Raw genomic sequence first — 18,010 nt, 5'->3', positions numbered from 1 at the left:
TTTAAGTTCTTATAATCAAAATACTGTTTTTCATGCTGAAGACGAAGTACTTGTGAAGAATCTAATAAAATACGGCTTTCCAGTAGGAAAAATGAATTGACATTTAAAATGCTTCCAAACTGTTAGTCAAATCTCTTTTGAAAACTCTGTTACTCGAATTCAGTCTTAGACTAGGTGCTGCTAATTCCAGCAGCAAAAGTGGAAACTCCTTTATTAGACTGACAAAGTTCCCTTTGCTGGTTAGAGAACGCTGGATACTGTCACCAACCCCAGCCTGCCTCAGGGGCCTGAGGAGGCAATACTTTGCGTGCTGCTGCTGATCAGCCCCATTCCCATCTCCTGAAGAGATGGGGCTGCGTTCTGGTGATAGCCTGACAGTACCAGCGTGAGTTTAGACTTATACCTCATACTTTAAGCCTGACAAGCAAATAATAGTGAGATGAGATTTTTGAGTATTTGTTCACTGAAGTCTGATTCCTTAGCCAGCCTGTTGCTTTTTATGTTTTATTGGGGTTTCTTAAATCTTAGTATGCCTGTAAAATGGTAATGCAGCCACGTAATAAATGCCTTTCATGAGGATTTTTAACATATCCTCATAAAAAGAAGGTTTTTACCTTATTTCTCACTTTTAAATTAAAGTCTGAACACTCAGGTTCTTGCGGACTTTTTTTTTATCCATGACTTGTTCACATCTGTTTAAAAAAAAAAAAATGCTGCATGATACCACTGACAAGAACAACTGTAATTTGCAAGAATAAAGTAGCGTAACTTAAAATTCACATCATCTCAAAGATCTAGCCCTCCAAAATACACTGCTGGTCTCCACAGTGCTTTTTACCAGATCTTTGTTAGAACGGCAGGTCTGGTACAGCAGAAAGGCTTCTTGCTTCCAGACAGCGTTTGGATACAGTCCGCAGGGCTTTGCTGATGGCAGAGGATTCACAAACATGAATCCGGTACAGCTACATCTTTTGCGTGCTGCGTGCCTGCTGGCCCAGTGCATGGCTGAAGGAAGGATTATATCTAGTCTTGTTCATGCAGGTGGTCGTGATGGGCTTGGAGCCATTTGTAGCTTCTGTAAGAAAGAAACAGGACAAAATCATGCGGAACTCATAGTGAAAGTGTCCTTTGGCAGTAGCTCGGAGTTTTCGCCTCTTTGATTCTTTTCTAAGGATGAACTTGTCAGGTGGAGAAGTTGACGTAGGCATTTTAGTTGGCCGTGTCCATGTATTCAGGGAAGCAGGTGGTCCTCCTTCATGGTTACTGCATGTTGGTCAGAGAAGAGCACAGCACAGTGCTTTGAGATGTTTCCTTCAGGTTGCTTTCTTGGGAAGACCCGTTTGTTCAAGAACATACTGCTGCAGAGCTGATGTTCAAACCTACCTGGTTACTTATCCAAGGCAACGAAGGCCCAACAGCAGGAGGTGGCAACCAGAGCAGAAGGTGCATGTGGGGTTGTAGTGTACAGTTTGATTCCTGGCCTAGGCTGAAGCCTTTTCCAGAGTACCTTTTCTATTGCATTTTTAGTAGCCGTAAAACCTTTGGTTTTGCTGTCTCCATGCACACTGAGAGCCCCGAGTGAATACAGGGAATAAATATTAGCCTTCCATTAGGACATTAGGGGACTCTGGTAGAAAGTACTTTTATTTTTCTATCCCAAATGGCAGAGGGTGATTACTTGTGTACTCTGCTAGAACCAGTTACCACCATTTCAGGTCTCCTGCTTGCTTCTACTGCATGTGAATGAAAAAATCTCTGACATGAGGGAGGGGAACAAGAAAGGAGCTACACAACCAATTTGACCTAATAGGCACAAGGTGGCAAATCTGTAGCACTAAAGGTTTTTCTTAGTGTGAGTTTCAAAAGCTCTTAAACTGGAACAAACCCTTTAAGGGTGACCATTCCAAGTTAGAAATCTTCCAAGCTGCCCGACCAGTCTGCAAAATATGACTAATATTTAAATGTTCCTTAGTGGGTGATATGTCTTTAGTTTTAAAAACAACAAAACTTGCCATCTCTTTAGGTTCTGTTATTTAGGAGTGCTCCAGTCCAATCCTGAGCAAGGCAACCTTTAAACTACCCACAGAGGAACCCAAACTTGTGTACCCTCAGCACTCGGTTTGAGGGGTGAAGCATGGTAATAAGCTAACCTTGCTGTTCATGCTTAAAGGCATAGGATGTGTATTCTGTCCTTTACTTTTGAGTAAATACAAACTAACAGGATGGGATCTGTGTATGTCCTTTGCCATCCACCTTCCAGACCGTTCAGGTTTCCCTTGAGAGTGGTTCATTCCCATCTTTGCTTGCCTGAGTACAAATGTTGGCTCAATGTATATATGCACAGCTTTCCGTGTCTATTCACTTTGATTACTGTGGACACAGTTCCCTACGATTTTATCTCCATTGGATGTTTTCTCCTGCTAGTTGGCCCACTGGCTCACTAAAGCTACAGATGATCATTTGAAGACTGCTGTGAAATCACTTCATGTGGAACTGCATGGCTTTCTCTTTTTTTTTTTTTTTCTTTTTCTTTTTGCTTTTAATGGCACAACTGAGGTCATGTTTTACTAATAATAGGTGGGGGGGTGTAGTCAGTACATTATCTTCGTGTGAAGATCTTTATGTATTGTGAATGGATATATAGTATCAAACCATGACCTTTTTATCCTTTAACTCTCCAAAGGTCAGGGACAGAAATAGAATGTGTAGAAAGAAACTGTTTGTTCTGAGCGTCAGCTTTTCCTTGTTAGGATAGCTGTGTTAATAAGTTGGTGCTGATAGCATTGAGTTTCTTCGAGACAGGGAGGGGAGAGGAGGAAGTACCATGCTCTTGGCACTGCATGTACTTCTCCGTGCAGGCTCTCCTTGGTTGTGTAGCAGTAGCATTTAGTATATCGTGCTGCACCTGATATACTTCTCAAGCCTCTCTTGTTTTACATTGAAATGGAAGCTTCTGTCTGCGGTGTTAATTGGAGGGGTCTTGAAAACTCACTGGGAAACAGATCTTCAGAAGGTAAAATGTTCTGAACTCTGCTCAGAATAGAATGATTTTAATAGGAGCTATTGATGACGTAATGTTAGTAATGCTTCTTAGTGAGAGTCAAAGTTGCAGTCAACTAACAAAAACAAGAGAAAGTTGAGGAGTATAATGCCTGAAGTACTATGTGGGTGCCATAGGGATGCTAATTGGTCCTTCTAGGGGGGACTGCTGCTTTTGGGAGCTTCATAACGGTTCAGGTGTCTGATTCTTCTGTAGCACCCTCATGTGGCTTTAGCTCTAACATGCTGAAAGAGTATAAACCTCTAAATAACACTGCACTACTACTTATTTCCCCCTGTTTAGGAGTATGAGCATGTTTGACATGAGATGTGAAGAAGAAGCTGTGACTCAGCCTCATAGCAAAGCTCGCCATGAGAAACTGCAGAATATACACAACCAGCTGAAAGAGGATGAGACCAGATGGCAAGATGTGAGTGTGTAACATTGTCTGCAATGCTGACATTGAAGCCAGCTAGCTAGGCAGAAAAGTACAACCTGCTAAATCTACAGTTGCTCTCTAGCACTAAAATAATCAGGAGTGCTTCCTTCACTTCCCTTCCCCAACCCCAATGGATTGTTGCTAAAAGCATAGACATCCATAATTTGATGTAAATTAGAGCATACAAAGTCTTCTTGTGCCTCTGCCTGTGCACCGGGTGTTTTGCTTTTTTTAAAAAAAGCTAATTAAACTGGGATTAGGTAAAAATGAAAGCAGAACAGTTCTAACTGCTGATTTCTCTAACTTTTCTAATTAGTAAATGCCCAAAGTGACAAAACACAAGGCTAAGCAGGACAGTGAATAAATAGGTTGGACTTGGCTTTAATAATTTTGCATAGATACAGAAAGTTTTTGCAGAAGTCCAGAAACAGTGACAGAGTGACAGAACATATTTCATCTTGTCCAAGCAAATTACCCTTCAAGTTAGCTACACCCTGCTTGGGTTACAAGGCCTTTCCAAACCCACTTTCCTCTATGTGTTTTTTTAAGCTGTCCTGGCATTTGGCATTATCTTCAGCAAATTAGCAAGGACAGAAAAGCATGGTTTGCAGGTAAGTTAGTATCAGGGGTTTTAGTATCAATCCTGTTTATTCCGAAAGACTGATTTTAAATGAGGAATTTGGGACATTTTTTTTTTTTATTAAAATACCCCAAACAAAACACATCTTTTCAAGAAGCTAGTACAGTAATTTCCCATTATAAGGACAGCTACTGTGAAACATCTCGGAGAGGTTTTTGGTAGAAAAGTCCAAAAAAGAACAGTATATACAACTAAGAAATAAGTTTTCATAGTAGAAAAATGAAGGACTTCAGTGGAGCGGTCTGTATGTGTGGGAAGCCATAATTTCCCAGCAGAGATAAGAATGAGTCCAAAGGCATTCAAGAGGTTTGAAAACTCTTTGCTGTTGAATGGAAAATCCTCTGAGCTAAAGTGCGTAAGTTTTCCAGGCCCTCAGCACCTTCTGCACTGAACTAAAAGTTCTGAAGAGGCACTAAAAATGCCCTTAACTGGAATGTCCTTGGCATTCAGAGGGCTTTGTGGAGACAACACCGCATTCATGGTCTGATATTTTTTATATGCCTGTGCTGTAAATTTGCCAACAATTAACAGTTTCATGGCGCTTTTTTTGTTATTGTTATTCTAAAGCATCAGAGCTGGAAAAGATAAACATGTCTGGTTTTTAATCACAAAAAGAGGAGGAGGGCTTATGTTACAAAATTTGCTAATGAAAAACTGATTTCCAAACAATAGGAAATAGTGCGAGTAGCTGAATAAAGAAATGCTTTGGTACTTCAGTGAGAATAATTAGTAACTGAGGAAAATGAAAGGCCTATGTTTCAAGAAGGGGATTATAGGCTGATATATGTAGGTCATGTGAAGAAATACTTCAATGAGCATTCCCTTGAGTGTAACGTCAATAATTTGTGGGTTTAAGCTAAATTAAAAGTGACAAGGTTTGTTCCTGGTTTTAATAAAATAAGTTATGCTTGCAGTACCTTCTGCTGTTTACCAATAAAAATGCAATTAAAATATTTGGAAAACCATGTAATTAATGAAAAAGCTTTTGACTTGAGTATGTGTACAGAATGTCTGGTTTTTATTAAAAAAAGAATTTGTTAGAGTGCATGAAAAATAATCTGTATACCAATCTCCTGATGTTGTAAAGTTAATGATAAGTGTGCACTTACAGTTTCCTGGGAAGTTATTTTTCTTTGCAGAAGTTCTGCAGAGGTTACTTTTTACATGTAAATTTTTTTTCCCATTACTAGTTAGCTGCAAAGAAATTTTACAGCTTAGGAAACTTACTTACTATAATACTTTTACTGTAAAAAAGATCTTGTCTCTGTACCCCCCAGGACTTGTGAATTCATAACCAAGCAGGATACAAGACATAGGTGCCCATAACAGGCATCTCCTGTGACTCTCTGGTTTAGTGTCAGGCTGGTTTTGCAAGAAAAGTAAAGAACTGGAATCAGTCGATCTTCTGGACAATTTTAGGCAGGCAGATTCCAAAAACAGTAAGATTATTACTTCAACAAGGACATATCTATATAGCTGGATACAAACCACAGGCTTTTTGCTCTGTCACATCTCTTTACCAGCCAGGTGTGAGCCACTTTAGTCCCTAACCTATGTTGCTCAGATCTGGGTCCAAAATATTGGATGGTGCCCATGAGGAAGAATTTAAGTTTGGATGCTGCACTGGATTTTTCTGTGCATGGGTCAGCCATGCTTGCCTGCAGTTGACTGATAGCATGGACAAAGTATGGGACTATCAAGTCTCCAAGACATACTGTCAGTGCGGCTGTAGTTCATGGTGAAACAGCGTCCCTTACTCCAATGAACTCCTGCCTCCCATACATCTGATTATTGAAATTCTTCACCAAACATAATTTTGCTACTTCGTCTTCCTGGGGAATCAGGTTTTGTCCCTAATGTTGGCACAAGTAAAAGTGAGTGCCCTGACTTGTCCTTTTAGACCAAATTTCCTGGTATTATTACCTAGCATGTTTCTACACTTAGCATGACAAAGCTAAAAAGACAATACACCAGCGGAGCTATGAAATCCTTACTGGGTCCTGCTGTTAGGAGAAAAATCAGTCTTCATTTTATGGTATAATCTTCTTTTCTCTTTAAAATAAACATTGCTGCCAGCAGGTGATGGGACCCCAGTCCACAGCCAGGAACAGGCTTTACAAAGCGGCTGGCTGTGTTCATTGGTTTCTCTGGCCAGTTTTTAGCTATTTGCAGCTCTGCATTCAGGTGCCTTCCTTCTCTCACAGGACCTGGCTCGGTGGAAGAGTCGTCGAAGGAGCGCTTCACAGGATTTAATAAAAAAAGAAGCTGAGAGAAAGAAAATGGAAAGGTTATTGTCTGGAGACGGAACAAATGAGCGTAGAAAAAGCATCAAAACCTACCGAGAAATTGTGGAAGAGAAGTACGTTCTTTTACTGAAGTGCAGTGGCATGTCTGAAAATGCTGTGTGGTCCATAGGTGATAGGTAACTGTGGACAGCCATGCCTGCAGGCCTGGGGTGAGGGAGAGGGAAGGATATTGATGGAGCAGAGGAAATAGGAGTGATTTCTGGCATTAATTTTAATGCGATGGTCTCTCTTGTGTTGTCTCCTGTGCAGAGAGAGAAGAGAGCGGGAGCTTCATGAGGCATACAAGAATGCAAAGTCACAGGAGGAGGCTGAGAGCATCCTCCAGCAGTACATCGAAAGATTCACTATCAGTGAAGCTGTCCTTGAGCGTTTGCAGATGCCAAAAATTCTGGAAAGAAGCCATTCAGTGGAGCCAAATTCCCCACTGAAGGACCCAAATCCTCTGAGATATTTAAGGCAACAGTCACTGCCTGCTCCAAAATTCACTGCCACCATTGAAGCAACCATTGTTCCTACTGCTGAATTAGAGCCCAGTGGTTCAACGGGCCGCACATCTCCCAGCAAAAGTGTTGTCTCCAAGGCTGTGCCTATGCTGACACCCAAGCCTTACTCACAACCCAAAAATACACAGGAAGTTTTAAAGAACTTTAAGGTAGGATACGTTGCACTCCCCAAAGTCAAACAGGAGGCAAAGAGATCCTGACTAAATCGTCTGAATGTAAATGTGTTTAATGCAATTAAGTAGAAAATGGTTGCTGCATTCTGATGTTATAAAACTCAGCTTCGTGCTCTGTGCTGCCCAGTCCAGTGGTCTCTTCTTGGTTACCAACCTTCTTAGAAACTTGACCTGTTTAGGATGGAATATTTTTGCTGGTCATTTTTTCTCAGGCTAAATTTGTTTGGGAAAAGACAGGGAAAGGGGGATCTCTAAGAAAGAAGCAAGGCTTTTTCTTAGAAGGAGGTTAGGAAAGAGCATGTTGTCATGGTTTTTTTGTTTTTAAACAAAAGGGAAGGGGCAGGGAGTGTGGAGGCCCTGACTTCCAGAGCAAGACCTGAACTGGCTTTTGTGTCAGGGATCTGATTTTCCCCATGCCCAGACAAGCATGTCCCCTTCGGCCAAGTCATAAGCCTTTGTGACACTGCAGCGTGTGTGTATTAGTGTGGAGAGCCCCTACTCCCTCAGAGTCAAGACCCAGCTTGCCCAATGATACTCTCTGTCCTAAACATGCTTCTCACCAGGGATGAATGTGGAAAGCTGCTTCACCGGCTTAAAGAGGGGATGCAGGCTGTCCATGCAGGTTTAAGGGAACCAGTTGGTACTGGGGCAGCCATGTAACTGGGGACTGTTGGTGAGAGAGGGCGAGTGACTGCATTGGATTGCAAAAACTGTGCAAAGATCATGGGAGTAAAAGAAGTAAGAGAGCTCTGACAAAAGCAGAGCTGCCTGGAATAGAGAGCCGGCTATGAGTTTTGTGGAGGAAGGGGATAGAAGAAGAGATAGAAGCTGGGATATGAAACCTGAGGAGTGTATCTTTGGCCTGGGTGGATGTGGGGAAGGGGAATAAGATACTGAACCAATGATGAAGGCAATGAAGTTGGGCGTGTTAGAGAGAACAGGCCAAATAAGTCAGGTTTGAAGAAATCTGCTTCTCACAGTGCCTGTAGTAAGACTGGAGCTTCCCCAAGTCTCATTGTAGCCTTCTAAGCAGTGCAAAGCCTACTGGCGTGGGTGTCCCCAGCCTGTAGAGTTTTGAGTCTTCTTGTGTCTGCCATTGCTATCTGATACTTCGCTAGTGACATGCAGGGTCCCTGCAGCCTGCTGATGTCCCAGTAGCATTGCTACCATGTATATTCAGGTTGTTTACTTTTTTAAAAATAAGTCAGCTTTGTATAGATGGTGAAAAAGCTTGTTGTGATGTCTAGGTCCTTGAAGTCTGTCCCAGCTCCTGTGGACCCCCCCATGTTTCCTAGTTGAAATGTGAAACTGGTAATTTCTATTTCTCCTATACTTCAGCTGGTATTCACCTAGAGTTTACATTTTAGACATCAGTGAATCATCTTTTCTGATCCATGCCACTTTTTTCCTCAGAGAACCAAGATGTATGTGTGTATCACCCTCACGTTAATGCATATATAGTTCACATATGTGGGGAGAAACTAACCCACGGACACTTCTACCCTCCACCACCCACCACTAGAAGTCTGTCTAGATCTTGTTCACTTGATGTGGAAGAATGTGGTTTGTCTCAGTAGGAATCATTCCCTAGCACATGTAGCTGTAGCATTATTTTCCCTTGAAACACCAGTCTGTCAATGATTCTCAGCTCTGGTGACAATATGTTGACTTGCTCCAGATCAGGTGACAATATGTTGACTTGCTCCAGATCAGAAGGAAAGGAGTAGGTTTGTTTAACTCTACAGCCAGGACATCTATCCTGATAGTTCAAACATTTGGTTTTCCTCCTTAATATAAATAGAGAAATGTCTTAGTCTAAACAGAGACACTAAAATGGATGGTGCAGCCTGCAAATGTTTTCCTGACTCTTTTATTTCTGAAGTCTTTCAAGACCTGCCTCTCTAGTAGGTAATCCAGCACACAATCCCAGAAGACTTGGGGCTCGGTGTCTGCCCACACTTGCATTTGGAAATAAACCCTAGGAGTGCTACTGTGTTGAGTGGATAACATCAGTGAGGAAAGAGAAGGAACCTGTTGATCTGTAAGATCTGTAAGAAGGGGTGAAAACCCTTGCAGACCCAGGGAGCTGATTGCACGAGGTGCTAACTGCCTTCACCTCCCCGCACGCACGCACGTCTGTCAGAGCTGAGGATGCCCAGCAGCTTGGAGATGGCCCCTTAGTTAATCACCCTCAGATAGAGAACAGACCTCTGGATGCATGTATACAAGAAGTCAATGGGAGGAGTTTGCCTTCAGCTTAGCACTGGTGGCATATACTAAGCTGGAATGCCTCTCTTGAGGTACCCAAGCTGTTTACCTAAAAGTAAAGTACTGAAGATAATTAAATGATGAAATAAAGAGTGGGGCAAGGAGGATGAGGTGGGAAGAACTTCGTCGTCTTAAACTGTGTTTCAGTTTGATAGAGTAGTTTTGACACTTGCTGCATCAGTTTTCAATAACAGTAAAATAAGCGAGAAGGTCCCATGGTGTGTCTTACCTCTGCACTTGTTTTCACGTGTGTTTTTTGAGTATCCCATACCTGTGGAGAAACCTGAAATGACTACTCACAATATATATCCCGGATAGCTTCTCTAAGAAATCACTGACCTATGCCAATTATACCCCCAAAGTCCAATGATTAGCAGAGAAGACTGTCCATATTTACTCCCTCACCTTTGCGTTGTCTCCATGATGACCATTTTGCAAGTAAGGATCTCTGCACAGAGTAACAAAGCTCTCCTTCAAATCTATTTAAAACTCACCTCTGCTGACAAGCCTATAAATATCTGTGCTGTAGCTAGGCAGGAGCAGTATGGTGTTACTGATACCTAGTCCTCTCCTGGTCTCTCTCCAGCTGGGCCCTCTTACGGTGAATGGCTTCTGAGTTCTTTGTAGCCAGACTTTTTTCATGTATACCATGGCTTCTACAAACAGCCCTCCAAACTGAAGTCTTTACATGCCACCTCCATTCAGAACATAATTACAAAGTATTAAAGTCCCAAGAGGAAGCTGTATCAGTGCAGAGGAAGAAGCTAGAGCTGATTTTGTGTTTTCATCCTTGCTTAAGGGTTTCTAAGTGGGAATATGTGCCCACCAAGGAGCTAGCTTGACCCTGAGAACAAAGTAGTTAAACTGTTTCTGCACTCTCCTTTTCGTGGAGACCGCATAAAATCATTTTCTGGGAAAGCAGCTATCTGTTTTATCGCCTCATCAAGAAGGAGGAATGCCCAGTTTTATTTGTTGGTTCCTTGCTTCCCTGTTAAAAACAGTAAAGAAACAAGTGAATGAACTCGGCTGCTCCTGACCCTTCAAAGTTCACATGACAGTGCTTCAGGAAGCATGGTCTACTAATACTGTGGTGCGTTAGTCAGGGTGCGTAGCAGTTCATCAGCATAATTAGTCCTGGGGAACCTGCTTGCCTCCTGCATGAAGCAATGCAAAACCCAACAGTTTTAATCTAAATTTGACATAAATCTTTTTTGTTCTTTTAAACTCCATTGATCTGTGATGCATGCAGAAGGTGCCTGTATGTTACTGGGAGAATGAAATCTGGGAACTCAGGGAATCCAGAAAAATTGCTATTACTGCCTGTCTGTATTTTGTTTATGACCCACCTGGAATAGGGTTTTCTTCTCTCTTGGCTTGTTGAATGAAATGTGTGCTTGGCTCTGACCTTCACTTACAGCACAGACTGTGTCAACAATTGTAGTATCATGTTGAAATCCTAATTTCCTAAATTCCTCTGAATGCTAATTGTCTCAGCATATTTATTTAACTGTATTCGCAGGTAGATGGAAAAGTCAGCATCAATGGAGAAAATTTCAACGGCGTGGAAGAGAAGGATAAAGAGTGTACAACAGTAATATTTACTCCTTCGCCAAGCAGATCTCTGAAATTTGATGAAGTAGCCAGAGGGGACAGGCCCCCGGTAGAGTTGAAGAAGGACCCCACAAGTGTTGAGCTCAGTTTACAGAGGCCTGCCACTCAGAGTGTGCACAAAGAGCCAACAGTAAGACCAACACGAACAAACCAGCCTTACTTTCTCTGCCAATTTTCTGTCTCATAACATATTTAATCACAAACTAATGAAATCCAAGTGCTTATGTTTGCTTTATTTCAAGAGGGTGTGCCCAGACCCGGAAAAAAAAAATCCTTTGTAAATTAAAGGCTTCTTTTTTGGGATGTGGGTAGAGAAATGGGAGGGAAAGATTCAAAAAACTTTTTGCAGTCGGTGCCTTTTTTTTTTTTTTTTTTTTTTTTTTTCAGATGTCATGCAGCTGATAAGCATGCATTAAATGTGCTGGGCCAGGGAGAAAGGGAGAAATGGACTCTGTCCCCCAGCTATTGTGCAGATTTATTCAGTGCTTCTCCTGATGTTAGCTGATTAGATCACCAACATAATTGGACTCTGCGAGCCATTATAATTAGTCTCAGTTTTCAATTTTCAAAGAAGAGCATGTGGATGTGCTGGCAGTTTTGAGCATTCAGCTTTCATTCCTCTCTCAGAAGTATTAGAAAAGGGGATAAGCTATTGAAATGCTCAGAGGGACCAATGTGCTTCTTAACTGCCTTATCAAAGAAAAAAATTAATTTTACCTTTTCATCTTTCACTCCCCCTCTTACCCAGAGAAAAATGCAGGAATAAAACTAGAGCGTATCGCAGCAGGAATCTAGATGCTACAAAACTGTAATAAAAGTAGATAGTAAAAACAACACAAGAAACAAGGACCAGACTGCAAATAAAAGCATGTAAAAGGGTTGCAAACAAGTGGCAGGAGAGGGAATTCTTGCTGTTACTTTCTGTGTAACAACAAAGAGAATCGGAGATGTGGTGAGAGCTGGAGTATGATAATTTTTTGCTTTCTTCTCAGATTTCATCCAAGCATTGGCCAGATGGGTAACAGGGAGCAGGCAGGGATCTGCCCTGGGGAGTGGTGGTTCATTCATGCCAAAGGGCTTGCGACTTACCCCCCTGCTTCTGCCAGTCTCTGGCCATGGACAACCAAGCCTTGGAGCCTGCAGCAAGCATGGGAGCTGGGATGTGCTGTGAGCATGGACTTGATCGTGTCAGAGGGAGCTAGTACAGAGTCCAAAGTGAATGATTTGCAGGGAGGAAGGCAGGGATGGCAGAGCAGAGGCTGCTCTTGTCAGAATGAATTGGCTGTAGGGGAAAAGCTAGTTAAGCGTGTTGTCTGATATGGGAGAGCTAGTAATGGGAATGTTTGGAGGATAGAGAAAAGCCTCAGTTTGCTGTAAGATTAGGATTAGAAGCACAATGGCAATCAGAAAAGTAGCCAATTGAACATGTTACTGTCTCCTTTTTTACAATTTCCAGACCAGTATAGCTGTAGAAGAGTTGAGAGGAAATTCAGAAATAGAAGCCACTGTTAGGGGTTGGGGGTGTTTGTACCTGTTTGATGCCCTCTCATCCTTTCCTTTCTACAGCTCTGAGGATGATGTGGCCAGCTGAACACAGATTTTTCTGTGGCTGCTTTCTGCTTCCAGTGTCTTAGCCCTCATGGTGATATTGGCAAAGGAAGCAGAAGAGTTTGAATTCTCACATTCCTGGTGACTGACATTTGCAGAATACCTCCTGGTTTGTAAGCTTGAGTGCGCTTAAGTGATGAAGCCATCTAGAGAGAATGCATGTGCACTCCAGTGGTGCTATTGACAGAGTTTCTTTGCTCTAACTAAGAGTTTTATATTGCTAGCTTCATGATTTCATCAATAATGTGACTGGGTAATGCAAATCATCATAATTACTCCCGGCGCTTCAGCTTCAAGCAAAGGTATGTGTCAAGCATGTCAAGGGCAGAGCAAGGAGAGCAGACTGCTTTGAGGGCGATCTTACATGGGGAAACAAGTAGAATGCACTGAGCGTGATGAAGGGGGGAAGAGAAGGAGAGCTGCCTGTGGCTAGAAGGGAATTTGCCAGCCTAAGATAAGATTACAGGGTCTGTTCCTCCTAGATGTTTGCTTCTCTTTACCCAGCTGCTTCGTTTTAATTTTCCACGTCCCCAGGCCTTAGTGTAAGGCATTGGCAGTAATTTAGCTATTGAGCATGCAGAAATGCCCTGGTGCATTGATGGGAAGGGCTTAGATGCCAGGTTACAGAGACGGGGCATGGTGCTGGTGCTTGGCTTCTTCACTGTGTGAGCTGGGGCACAGACCAGCACTGCTATAGGCAGTTCGGTATGGATGCGATCAGGGGGCCTGCAAGAACTGCACAGCTACGCTGGACTCGCTTCACTCAGGCTTCTCCCTGTACCTATTTTACTTCAGTTTCTGGACAGCTAACGCAAGCCTGCATCTGCAGAGTCTGAAATGCTAAACTCTTCTCTGAAGGCATAACCCCTCCTAGGAAGGCTGGAAATTCAAATTAGGAAGGAAGAGAGCCTCCTGGGCTTGTCCCGCTCGCCATAAAACATAGCCTCTTGCTGGGTAGGATGATGAATATCTTAGTTGTCACTGTGAGCCCTCCAGAGGAGAAGAAGGGGGTTGCTTTTTGCCCCAGCAGGGTGGGGCTTCCAAGCCACACGTTCTTGGAAGTAAGAAAACCTTCTGAAGCTGCCGCTGTAACACCTCCCACAAGGAGAAAACAGGGCTATAGTTTTTGTCTGATGCTTAACCCTACTGAATTTTTAGGAGAAGAGGAGAAGACAACAGAAACAGGCATAGCAAAGCAGCTGAGATGAAGAAGCAGAGCTGTCTGGAGTGGAAGAAACAACTACGTTTCTTTTGCCTTGAGAAAACTTACAAATGAGCATGTTTTCAAAGGCTTTTCTAAACTTGCTTTCACTGCCTTTATTTACTTTATTGATGCAGCTTTTGTTAGCTATGTCCTTCCCAGGCTCTGAGTAAGATTCACAGGCACTAGTTCCTCTGTCTGTTAGGAGATGCTGTTTCTAGGGTTTTTTCCCCTGGAGTTGCTGAGAGATTTGTTTCGTTTTTGTATTTTATTCGTTCATTTTCTGCCGAGTCTCGTTTGTGAAATATATGTTCCTTTTCATATATACATTACCTTTGGCCCTCCTGTCCTCCCCTTCTGATTCTCCCCCTGTTCTTTGCATGCCCCTTGCTCCTCCTCCGTCCCTCTTAGGGCTGCTCCCCTGCTGTTTCAGTTCAGTTGTCAAATGAACTAGCCCTGTCTTCTCTCTGCCTGGCAGGCTTCCCTTTGAAGCTCTGTAGCTCTGCTCTAAATCTGTCCAGTTGGCCTCAGGCATTGTCTGTAATACGGGAAGAGTCTGTGCAACTGTACTTCAACGGCTCTTTTGGCCTGCAGTTTGGAAAACGGTTTAGTCAGGTTGCACCACTTAAAACGCTAATACGATTGAGGGTTTTGGGGAGCTAGAGGAGTGCAGGGATCATTTTGTATGGGTGAGACCTCAGTGTCAGTTGTCTTTTTAACAGAGAAGAACCTCATCTATATGTGAATCAAATAATGATTGGCAGTCAGAGACTGATTGGAAAACGTATGTAACTCCTGCCTAAATCTACTATGAAATGAGATGCAAAAAGCTGCAGCAGGTAGGGAGGCTGGTAAAGAAAAATATTATCAAGAAACTATACTTGTGTCTGTAGTGTATAGGTAAAGTACTTAGATTGGGGGGGGGGATTTTACAAGAGAGTTAACTTTATTCAAAATAGCATGATAGCATGTGAAATTTTGCCTATGATTTCAGGCTAGAAAGGATAAATTTAACCTATGAGCAAGACGAAAATATCCTACCCGGTGTTTGTGGAGCTATGTGCTGCTAAGAGAGGCAGTAGGTAAAGCACACCTCTCTTACTGCAGCTGGAAAAACTGGGACAAAGGTCCAAGGACTGACTGATCAGTCAGCGGCAATGCCAGCAATAATGTGAGAATCGTCTGCTCACCCTGGTTCTACCTGTCAGCCATTAGGTTGTGTTTTCTTTCCATTACACAGAACAGCAGTGCACATTGAAAATGCTGAGAAGTTGTATCCTCTAGCTCTTTGAATCAGAAGTTGGCAAAGTAAATGTTTTATTTTAAAAAAATATTTGTGCAGATTGTAGTGTAGGGGGATTAATTTGTCAGTGAGTGACATCACTGTATTTTAACCAATCTTTGTATGAGCATTTAAAAATTATTGGCTTGTTATAGCTCTAATTATAGCTTTGCTGTGATCAACCAAGAAAAAAATAAATATAGACAGCAACTTTAAAAAGATCAGGGCAAGGTGGTGATGGTAGAGAGAGATTTTGGCTTTCTTTTAATTTTTCACTAGCTAGCTTAAACTTGTCTATTTCTACTCACTGCATGCTTGGCACAAAATAAACTTGTTTTCTATATCCAAGTAACACTCTCCTTCATCTTCAAAAATCCACTGATTGAACTGAGATTAAAGTACAAGCTTTCTTGTGGTTGAGGATTGTTGGCCAAACTACAGGAGAGCAGGGCTGAAATCCTGATTTGTACATATCTGGTAGGACAAGTCTTTGTTCTTTGATTCATTACAAGAAACACTTGTAGAGTAAGTACGTCTGTTCCCGATTGACAGCTTTGCCTTGAACCACGCATGGGAAGATGTGTGAAGGGCTGGACTACGTGAAGGGAAAATGCTCTAGGATGAGAAGTAAGAGCAGCAAAGGTTCAAAGCAGCTAGAAGGGAACTGTGCTCAGGATTTGGTTACGAACTTGGCGTCCATGTCTCCTGTCCTCCAGAAACCTTTTCAGTGTCTGTAAGAGGCAGGAGCTTATTTTACATCTGAGTTGAGCAGTAACTGCAGAAAAATAGCAAGCAGGAATACTTAACATTGTTTCTTGCAACACTTTCAAGGCTTCTTTGTCAATTACTGATCCACTCTGATCTTTGTTTCTAATAGCTGGCCTGAGCAGAGCATTATACACTGCCAGGTGAGGCAGATAATGTGTCAGAGCAGTGTTCTGGCTGTAGTACTATGCTGGCTTAGCATGCAAGGCACTTAGCTGTGGCAGCCCAAGGTCATGCCACTGTTACTGCTCACAGCAACAGAAAATGCTAGATTTGATGAGGAGATCATTGTATAAAATTTTTGAAGTCAATGATATGTATAGAACTTCAGTCACAGAAGTTTGAAAGATGTGTCAGGCAATTTCTACATGTGGCTGTTGATACTGCAACCAATTTCAGTCCTGAGTGATTTTACAGCATTTAAAACTGTAGTTCTAAATGATTCTTCCTGGTATCTCTGCATTCTTTCTGGTTCCAGAGAGCTTGTTTTGTCGTGTTTTCATAGAAAATAACAGTATTTCATGTGATTTTGTGTACAAGTAGTGTTAACTGACCTATGTTTTGATTTAATTTACAATAAGGGTTAATAAAGTTCTACTGTAACCTCCTTTGGAGTTTGAATTCTTGTAGTAGTTGTGATGTTCGGTGTTTTAGGGGTTCCTAGTTGTGTATTTTTAGGGTTTTATAAGGGTGTAAAGTTCTGCCACAGCGATAGTGTGGCTGTTTCTGACTTGCATGGTCTTCATTAAAGAAATACTTGGACTGATACCCTAGTTCATGGGATAAAAATCCTGTCTGACACAAACTGAACTAATTTTCCTGCCTAATAGGTGTTTGATAACACTGTCTAGTCAGCTGTGCCTGTGTCTTTGTTAAATGGATACCTGGTTAGCAGAACTGAGGTGTTGCTTTGTCCTCTGTTACTGATGTGCTCGTAACTGCAACTGCAATCAATATTTAACTTTCCATCGTGGACTAAGGCTTCTAAATCCTAAATGGAGAAGCTGACTTTAACTCCTGAGTAGCTAGATGCATGGGGTAATAAAAACACCAGTCCAAGCAGAAGCATTCTTCGGTTTTCAGGATTTAATGGGACCAGCCTTGTTCTGGGGGCAGAGATAACCACAGCCCCTATGCAGCAAGGTGTTTCCTACTTTCCTCGCAGGCTTCATTGCCTGTAGTGGTGGACAAGCAGGTGTTGTGTGACCTTCCCTTGCAGGCACCTGCAGCAGAGCCAGCATATGGAGTGGCTCTGTGATCCTGCAGAATGATGCCTCGGCCCACACAAATGCGTGTGGCTGCAGTAGGGTGGTGTCGAGAGGCTGTGTGGGTTCTTCATCCCAAAGCATGAGAGCTCCTCTGAAATGCCTCAGAAACATCACTGGCCACGTTGTTTGTTTTTTCAGTGTCCATGTCAGAATACGATCCTCTTAGGCACAATGAAATGTTTGTATGCCTTTTTGCATGTTCAGTAATAACATCATCATTCGATTACAAAATATTTATGAAACGTGAATGATGGTAGTCTGTGGTAGAGAAGACATTTTATCAGCAGTATCAGTACAAGAATTTTCTTAAGTGTATATACCTGTGGATAAAATACCAGATAATATTACATTACTTGGTCTTATAAATAGAATTAGATATGGTGGGAATGACAGAGTTCCCTAGTGAAGCTGACTTAATTTTTTTATAAATTACTTACTAATCAGTTTTATATTTTTAGCTCTGTGTTGCTAGCATTTAATTGCTCAGCAGAGGGGGAAGAGTCAAGTCTTGTGAACAGGAACAGAATTTCTGCATGCCAATGCATGCCATTGCAAAATGCAATTTTCCTGCAGCAAGCAGTAGCTTTTTTTTTTTTTTTTTTTTTTTTTTTTTTACTCCTCTTTAAAAGAATTTCTATAAATAACATCTATGTCTATACCTGGTTCAACCTCCTGGATATAGGTTATAGGTAGATTGTGCAGGATAGCTACATGATGCAGCACTGTGTTTAGGTTCCTGAGGTAACTCTAGACCCAGAGGTGATACAAGTGCATCATGTCTGTGCATTCGCCAAGCTTTTAAAACCCTCTGAGAGGCCAGTAAGGCTGTGCTCTTTCCCCAACTCCAGCTGCCGTCAGCACTTGACTTCCCTGTGTGTACGTAATGCTGTTCAACACTTTTTATAT

The 18,010-nt window shown here is 42.1% G+C and overlaps 1 protein-coding gene across 1 annotated transcript in view; it reads left to right on the top strand.

The window, feature by feature from the left end:
* LIMCH1 (LIM and calponin homology domains 1) overlaps positions 1–18,010 on the top strand; it is a 181,386-nt gene that overhangs the window by 136,749 nt on the left and 26,627 nt on the right. The window contains exons 17-20 of the mRNA XM_056351247.1: positions 3,344–3,470; positions 6,324–6,478; positions 6,675–7,077; positions 10,889–11,110. Of these exons, the coding sequence (XP_056207222.1) occupies positions 3,344–3,470; positions 6,324–6,478; positions 6,675–7,077; positions 10,889–11,110 (907 nt within the window). The remainder of the gene's footprint in view (positions 1–3,343; positions 3,471–6,323; positions 6,479–6,674; positions 7,078–10,888; positions 11,111–18,010) is intronic.

This window comes from Falco biarmicus, chromosome 1, assembly GCF_023638135.1.
Source record: "Falco biarmicus isolate bFalBia1 chromosome 1, bFalBia1.pri, whole genome shotgun sequence".
NCBI lineage: Eukaryota > Metazoa > Chordata > Aves > Falconiformes > Falconidae > Falco > Falco biarmicus.
Note: the sequence above shows the minus strand (reverse complement) of the source record. Positions and strands in the feature narration are given on the sequence as shown.